The sequence below is a fragment of the Seriola lalandi genome, unplaced genomic scaffold (assembly GCF_002814215.2).
Source record: "Seriola lalandi dorsalis isolate HSWRI2012SDOR001 ecotype SW California unplaced genomic scaffold, Sedor1 jcf7180002054609, whole genome shotgun sequence".
Lineage (NCBI taxonomy): Eukaryota > Metazoa > Chordata > Actinopteri > Carangiformes > Carangidae > Seriola > Seriola lalandi.
In genome coordinates, this window is record NW_019525162.1 from 816,983 (window position 1) to 825,789 (window position 8,807).

Genomic DNA, 8,807 nt, shown 5'->3' on the forward strand with positions numbered 1-8,807 from the left:
TGTATGTTTTATGGTATTATCAGATTTGTTTGAGAGACAGTAAACTGTTGCCACTACAGTTTGTGTCAACATTTGGTTGATGCTCAGACTCTTTTCATAAGTTCTGCAATGGCAAACATGTCTTTCAAAATGAGGTAGTCTGATTGAGAGTGCAAAACGGGATGCTGAAAACACAGATATGTGAAATTGCATTGCGTAATAAATACATATAAATATAAAAATAGGATAATAGTTTGGATGTCTAGCTTCAGTGCAGAGCAGGCTGCTGTTATATTAAACTGCTTGGCAACCCTCAGTTACTGACAGATGCTGCTGCAACTTTCTTGTAACATGGGGCAAGATGAAGAGAGGGGACAGGAAAAGATGTAGTAATGTCCAGATGTTGAGTCACACAGTTGGTACAAAGCAACAAGGAGTATAATATATTTCAAAATATGCATTATGCAGCTATCAATGAAGAAACACTTAGTTAAAACACCAAGTAAGTGTGTGTTGCAGAATCTTCAGGGCGGAGGGAGTTTTTCCGGTCTCTGCTGGTTGGGGTTCAGCCTCAGTTTTGGCAGTGACATATAAGGCTACTTCCTAGGTAGCAGTTTATATAAACCTGTCAGAGTTTGAACAGAGAAACCTCTGCTGCAGATTTGTCCTCAGCCGACTGGACAGCTTTGAGAAAGGTATGTTATCTTTCCTAGTTTACATGAGATGAATCCAGTGAGGTTGTTTAAAGGAAGGTTTGGCTATAGAGACCAAGACCAAAACCTTACCTTGGACATGAATAATAAAGCAATTTATTTTAAGTTGTTAAATAAGCTATAGCTTTATTTCATATTTTTGCTCTTTTTTTCATTTTTTATGCTTTTCTGAGTTGATAATGATTTTTAAGAAGAATTCACAGTTAGGGTACTGTCAAATTGATACATTTGCTAAAACCTTTGACCAGCAAATTGTCTTCTCATTTTATGCGTGAGTTTAACTGTTGAGAAATTGTTTCATTCCACCACAACACGCAGTTAACAGTTTTAAAATAGCCCATAATAATAAGTTAATAAACAAGTTGGAAAACCAGCAGTAAACAAGATTCAGGGTTTGTGAAAGCAGTCAGGCAGGCAGGTGATTTTAGGTCTTGTTTCTTTGGCTTTCCTGGTCTTAATAACACCAGAGCAGACAAGGGTGCTGTCAGTCACCGGTGATCCACTGCTCAAAGCTGATACTGTCAGTAATAGAGGTGATCCAGTATAGTCAGTTCAGTTTGAAGATTTGCTATTTAGATTCATTCATTAGTGTACTGAACATTATGTATTTAGATGAATAATTATCAATATTATTATGAATATTAAGGACTGCTGTTGACAACTATATGGGTAAACTAGACAAAAAGAAAGAAGTTAATTTTGTTCCATCATTTTGTCATTGCAGTTCTCAAGACAAGGATGGAGACCAACACTACCCCTTTCTATCACAACAACACAAATGGATTTGGAAATTACTCAGACGAGTATGCTCAACTGAGAAAGTCTCTCAACATCATGTCTGTCATTGTTTACTGCCTCGCCTTCGTTCTTGGTGTGCTCGGGAATGGAGTGGTTATCTGGGTGACCGGGTTCAAGATGAAGAAAACAGTAAATATAGTTTGGTTCCTCAACCTTGCTGTGGCCGACTTCCTCTTCACAGCATTCCTCCCCCTGACAGTGACATATACAGCCATGGGTTTCCACTGGCCTTTCGGCAACTTCATGTGCAGAATTAATTCCACTATAACCTATCTGAACATGTTTGCCAGTGTCTACATCCTGGTGGTGATCAGTGTGGACAGATGTGTGTCTGTGGTGTGGCCTGTCTGGGCCCAGAACCACAGAAATATACGCAAGGCGTCTTATGTGAGTCTAGGTGTTTGGGTACTGGGTCTGATTCTCAGTGCTCCATACTTTGTCTTCAGGGATACTTTTACGTATAGTGATGACACCACCCGCTGCTTCACCAACTTTGCTCTTTCTGATGATTCTGAAACAGGACAGTTTCGTTATCAGGCCATGGCAATCACCTACTTCCTCCTGGGATTTGTTGTCCCCTTCACTGTCATTGTCTCCTGTTACGCTGTGATAATCCATCGTCTCAGGAGGAACCGCACCCTGGCCAGCCAGTCGAGTCGCCCCTTTAAGATCATCGCTGCTGTTATCACCACTTTTTTCCTGTGCTGGGCTCCTTTTCACATCATGCGTCTAATAGAGTTGGATCATCACACGCGTTCTAAAACATTTGGCCATGTCCTCTCTATTGGTCTGCCTATAACCACCAGCTTGGCCTTTCTCAACAGTTGTCTGAACCCACTGCTGTATGTCTTCATGGGCCAAGATTTTAAGGATAAAGCCCGCAAATCCATCCTGAATGTATTGAAGACTGCCTTCCAGGAAGAGGAGACACACTCTCACACTGACACAAAGACAGCAGACACCTGTCAGACCAATGACAAGTCAGCTCTTAGCACTGCGGTGTAAGGCTATCCAAGACAAGAAGAGACAAATACTGAAACTTTACATAGAAAATCAAATAAAGTTGTTTTTTTTCTTTTGCTTTTAATGCCTTTTTTGTGAATTTTGCTGTATTCTTGGCTAAGTGATCAGGTCTATCAAAGAGTGCTGCCTTTTAACTACATCATCAGTATTTACACAATTTGATGCAACAGACTGATGGTAATATTGTACAATAAGATTTGATGCCTTTTATGTGATAAACTTTTGCTGAACAAGGTTGTAGTGGGATGTTTTCTATAATACAGCACAAATGTCTACATGAGATTGACACTGTCCTGTCGTTGACTCTCTTGGACTCTCCAGGACTCACAGCAGTGTCTTGAATCTGCACCATAACAGAGCTCAAAGGGGTGAAATGCAATAAAATGCAATATCCTGGAAAAAATAACCCAGCGATTATTTCAAAATACACATTTCTTTATGATTATATTTTTGCAAAACCACAAAAAGGGAACTTTGTGTTGTTATGTTCTCATCTTTCACATGCACTGCAGATTTTGATGACCATGTCCTTGCCTTTATGTGACAGCAAAGAAAACACAGTTACAATACAAGTATGAGTTGTTTATTGGTCATTATTTCTTTTAATATCTTGATTATTAAAATGCTGGTTCATCACCTAAATAACAAAGTAATAAGGGTATTTTGACAAAAACAAAGTCATGCCTCATTCTGCACAATATAGTATGCTGTGAACAAATGTATGACAGAGATTTTATGGAATATTAAATCTACAGTGTAATAGTGTTGTGTAACCGCTGCACAAAAAGGCTTATTGAAAGTTCATTTCCCAACTTCCCCCTCACAGCCTATTCAATCCAATGATGCCATTATGTGTGACAATGACAGAATTGGGTACATGACAGTCTGTGTGTGTGTGTGTGTGTGTGTGTGTGTGTGTGTGTGTGTGTGTCAACACCACAGAATCTAACTCAGCTGACTTTCTACTGCATGCTTTGCTAAACATGCTATTATGTGCTGTAATCTGAGAATTTCAATAATTTCCCCATTGTTTATTTGGCTGGTAATTTTTGCCCGAAAGACATTGAAATAAAAGCTCAATCAGCTGTGAAAATTGTTGCAGGTTAATTATCTTTGAATTAATTCATCACACACACATAACATAACACTTATGTACTGTGTGACTTTGCTATTGTCATGGTTTGCCATGGCAGCCACTTCCTGTTTTATTTTGTAGTTGGTTTCCTTGTGTGTCTCAGTGTTACTTCCTGTCTTGGTCCTGTCTCTGTTTGGTGATTGTCTCCCCCGCCCTAATGTGTTTCACCTTTGTTCAATCACCTTTGCCTCCCTTGTGTCTATATAGTCTCTGTGCTCCCCTTTGTCTGTGTCGGTTCATCTGTTCATGTTGCCTGTTCATGTCTCCTGTTGTCATCCCCTGTGGTTCACCAGTTTTTGTAAGTTCTTCCGTTTATAAACATTTTTTGCACTTCATTCCCGTGTGTTGGCTGCATTTGGGTCCAGCCTTACCTGCACCGTGACAGGTATATATGGTATATTGACATATTCAACATCACAATGTTAAATAACAAATAGCCTACCATATATACCTCTCTATAAAAACTTTATTGTAATGAAAACAATGTAATATGATACTTTTTTTAAGCTCTATGGTCAACTATATAAAGAATCTTTAAATGCTGACGATGAATGTTAATTTCATTCTTGTTGTTATCCGTCATTACCATTCATTCTGACTTGACCGTTTGTTCACTCATAATGCTCATCTCATAATCACCACAATCACTAGATTTATAAAACACTTTTCCTGTAAACTACCTTTCTAGTATCATACAATTATAAGTACCTGCAGAGAGGAATATTTATATCTAGCTATGACACACAATTCATCTGATGTAAACCTTGATAATATTTTTACCGCAGTGGCGCGCCGTCAGGGCAAGCAAGTTAAACCATAAAACAGACATCAATTAGAACGAAGTGGAAGCGATATCCCTTCTTACATCTGATCTCAGATGTAACAGCATTCTGTCCCATAAAGGATCTGTTGCCTGTTTGCATTCATCATGTAGTATACTGCTCACTTGTGGCTGCAGCAGGGTACTACCCATGCAAGCTAGTTGGACTTGTTATTGTTTCTGTCGTTTTTGTGGTTGTAACCCTGGGATCTTTGACTGGTGATTAGAACTGAGCACCAAAGGGCTGTACTACGAAGCAGGATTTGAGGTTATCGAGGATAATTTATTATCGGGGTAAATGACCATGGTAACTTGCGCTGAATTCCTAAACTGCTCCGGCGCAGGTTAACTTCAGAGGATCAGATCAAAACCCGATCAAAACCTGTCAACAGCCAAACTACTGACCAATCGGATACCTGGAATAACTGAGTCACAATTCCTTCAGGATCCTGACGGGGATAAAAGAGTTTACAGTAAAGTGATCTATAATAACGAGCAGTATATATAAAATATATATTTTTTTAAATCAGTGGAATAGTTTTCCTGTTTGAGTCTTTCCATGTGTCCACTATGGTTTTAAAGCAAAGCTTCTAAAAATGCACGGAGAGTTTATCATGCTAAATAAATACCCTAAATAATAACTATTATAAGCCTAATTTTAATTGAACAAATATTTTTTAATCCGGCAGGATTTCCGACAGTGTCAATGCTTTCACTCTCTTCTTCGTCACTGCAGCTCAGAATAACATGAGGAGATCCTGTGACCACAACTGGATATAAAAACTAAACCTCTGATGTGTTTGATTAGAAAAATTAGCCTCACAATGTTAATTATTTCCATGGTTATAAATGAACATTTCAGTCGCTCTGACTCATCAGACATCAACTACTTCTCTCCTCTTTTTTTTCTCTTCTCTCTGCAGCAGAAACAGTCTCACATTAACTTGAACTGTTTTATCTGCATCTCATGTTCATAACAGTTTGCTCATCATCAGACTGAAGAGCGAAAATACTCAAACGTAATGATAATTCATACTTATTTACAATACATATTTAGTCTAACTTCGATAGACACTATATTTAAACATGGAAATAATATTTTTTATTCCATTCATGTGATCATATTGTTTACATTTCACCTTGTTGAATGTCATTTTTGGACGTTGCTATAACCGAATTTACCGGCAAGTATCAGCGTTTCTTTCATATAATGTTAAGTACTTAATTCATGGTTCAGACGATGTTGCTTATAATCAACAACTCCCTCTCTTTCACATGAACGCGCTCGTAGCCGCATAGGTAAACCCAGGGTTAACTGAGCCAGTGGATAACCAGCTTGGTAATACAGGTTATCAAGACGGTCAGTGTTAGGTTCAGTCAAGACAGATAACTAAAAGTTATCCCGGATATGTTGAACTTGCTTCGTAGTACAGGCCTCTCGTTGCCACCAATGTATTTTGTTGCTTTCTGAAAGTGCATCAAAGAAAGTAATTCACCTGCTGCTTTGGTATATAATATTTATATTTTTTGATTTTCTGATAGGACAAGCTGCTCTATGGAATTGAGATAAAAGGTTTATGTTTGTAATGTAGCAGAAGCACCTGGTTTAAGGTTTTCATTACTCCTTAACTGTCAGGCAACATAACTTCACATGAAAATGGAATGGCACACTTATTTTATATGTTAGACTGGTGATGTGAATATTGTGACATGAACCTGTTCTTAAAAACTTCATCGTAATAAATATTTAAATCATGCATGATGATGATTATGATCACTGTTATTGCAGCTGTGCCAGACCCATTAACATCACATAATTTCACATAAGCTTGTGTCTGGAATCTCCTTCTCTAGTATCATATACTAAACAAGCTGTAGATACAAGATTTACTTCAACATTGATAGTCGTTATTAATTTGAACTTTCTTCAAAATATGAATTCATCAGCAGATGAGCTGCTGTACATATTTAACTACACAACCACCAGTAATGTGCTGCAGGATCAGGCCCTTCTCAGACCCAGGACCAAAACTTCTTATTGTTCTAATACTCTCAACTGTGTAAAATTGATGGTATTTCTTAGTTCTTGATTTTAGAAGTGACATGATGTGGATGGTTTAGAACAAAACACTCTAAATCATGTAGGGCCTTCTGTGTATTTTTACAATGTAGTTTTGCATATGAAAAGTATAATACAGTACTGCCAGTAGAATTGGGAAACATCTGTGCTTGCTCAACTCACAAGTTGTTTCTCAGCTAAAAACAGCAGTTGGACGTCATATGTGCTTCAAAATTTCATAGGAAATCTGATTAAGAGTGCAAAACAGGAAATAACATGTAGATAGCAGAGACTTGTGAAATTCAACTTATACTAATATGAGGATAATATGTTCAAAGATTTATTCCTACTTCAGATCTCTTTTGCTTGGATCTACAAAGTAAACATTTTGTAAGGGTCAAGTGGACAGTAGCAAATGGGAGCAGCATACAAAACTGCTTATTACCCTTCAAGTAATGTCGAATACTGCAAATACCGTACATTTTCAGATGTTGGTTCAAAAAGTGACAAAGAGAAATTACACTCTAGCCTACATCAAGCAAACAAGAGCTCAATCCACATGATGTAGCAGGTTCATCGTTAGACATGAGAAGTCACAGCACTGGTTCTTTCTCAGTTACAAGTGATCAATTCAAGGTTCAGCGCAGTGGGAATCTGGTTTTTCCATAACCATAATCTTACAAACTTTAAACTCATTTATTTTAGGGACTTGCAGTACAACTGGATGTTACAAGTGTGACTTGTATTAAGAGGTGTGGAAGATGTGACTGTACGTTACAAGAAGCATGAAGATTGTACGCATTTTTTTCACGAAATGCTGTGTTACATGTGGTCCTGCCTCAATGTGGTGGAGACTTGACACATATTAGTCTTCAGGACCCACAGATTTTATTAAACAGACAGAGTTTGACCAGAGTCACTTCTGCTCTACATCCTCATCTGACTGAGGAACTTTGAGAAAGGTATCGTTGTTATATATTATCCTTTGAATTTGCATGAATTTGAGATTAATCTGAAGGGGTTGTGTTGACAAAACATAAGACTATAACGATATCTGATGTTGATATTAGCTACTGTGAAAAACACCATGAGTGGAATTTAACAACACAGACGACAATACAAATTGTAAGGCAAAGGTCATCTGATTTATTTCAAAAGTGGACGAATGTTTTTAAAGAAGCACAGTTCATCTACTGTCCATCTGATAAACTATATGTTTACAGAAGCAATGCTCTGTTGAACCAGAAAATGTTGTCGTTGTTGTGGTTGAGCTTTAGAAAAATAAGAAATATATTTTTCATGTTTCTATCACAGGCTGGTCTCAAGACAAGAATGGAGAAAATCCATATCATGTCTGTCATTGTTTACTGCCTGGCCTTCGTTCTTGGTGTGCTCGGGAATGGAGTGGTTATCTGGGTGACCGGGTTCAAGATGAAGAAAACAGTTAACACAGTTTGGTTCCTCAACCTTGCTGTGGCCGATTTCCTCTTCACAGCATTCCTCCCCCTGACAGTGACATACACAGCCATGGGTTTCCACTGGCCTTTCGGCAACTTCATGTGTAAAGTTAATTCCACCATAACCTCCCTGAACATATTTGCCAGTGTCTACATCCTGGTGGTGATCAGTGTGGACAGATGTGTGTCTGTGGTGTGGCCTGTCTGGGCCCAGAACCACAGAAATATACGCAAGGCGTCTTATGTGAGTCTAGGTGTTTGGGTACTGGCTCTGACTCTCAGTGCTCCATACTTTGTCTTCAGGGATACTTTAACGTATAGTGATGACACCACCCTCTGCTTCACCAACTTTGCTCTTTCTGATGATCATGAAACAGGACAGTTTCGTTATCAGGCCGTGGCCATCACCAACTTCCTCCTGGGATTTGTTGTTCCCTTCACTGTCATTGTCTCCTGTTACACTGTGATAATCCATCGTCTCAGGAGGAACCGCACCTTGGCCAGCAAGTCGAGTCGCCCCTTTAAGATCATCGCTGCTGTTATCACCACTTTTTTCCTGTGCTGGGTTCCTTTTCACATCATGCGTCTAATAGAGTTGGATCATCACACGCGTTCTAAAACATTTGGCTATGTCCTCTCTATTGGTCTGCCTATAACCATCAGCTTTGCCTTTCTCAACAGTTGTCTGAACCCACTGCTGTATGTCTTCATGGGCCAAGATTTTAAGGGTATAGTTCGCAAATCCATCCTGAATATATTGGAGACTGCCTTCCAGGAAGAGGTTTCTCGCTCATATACTCACACAAACTTAACGGTCACCAGT

The 8,807-nt window shown here is 38.7% G+C and overlaps 2 protein-coding genes across 2 annotated transcripts in view; both read left to right on the forward strand.

Annotated features, from left to right (window-relative positions):
• The first annotated feature begins 595 nt into the window (after window positions 1-595).
• On the forward strand, window positions 596-3,983 carry LOC147818370 (chemerin-like receptor 1). Its single transcript, XM_087177571.1, has 2 exons — window positions 596-674; window positions 1,417-3,983. Exon 2 carries the CDS (start codon window positions 1,431-1,433, stop codon window positions 2,493-2,495), a length of 1,065 nt encoding a protein of 354 aa, XP_087033697.1. The 5' UTR covers window positions 596-674; window positions 1,417-1,430; the 3' UTR covers window positions 2,496-3,983.
• A 3,869-nt stretch (window positions 3,984-7,852) lies between these two features.
• The window catches only part of LOC111664923 (chemerin-like receptor 1), a 2,835-nt gene continuing 1,880 nt past the window's right edge, over window positions 7,853-8,807 (forward strand). The window contains exon 1 of the mRNA XM_023419725.2: window positions 7,853-8,805. Within this exon, the coding sequence (XP_023275493.1) occupies window positions 7,860-8,805 (946 nt within the window). The 5' untranslated portion in view covers window positions 7,853-7,859. The remainder of the gene's footprint in view (window positions 8,806-8,807) is intronic.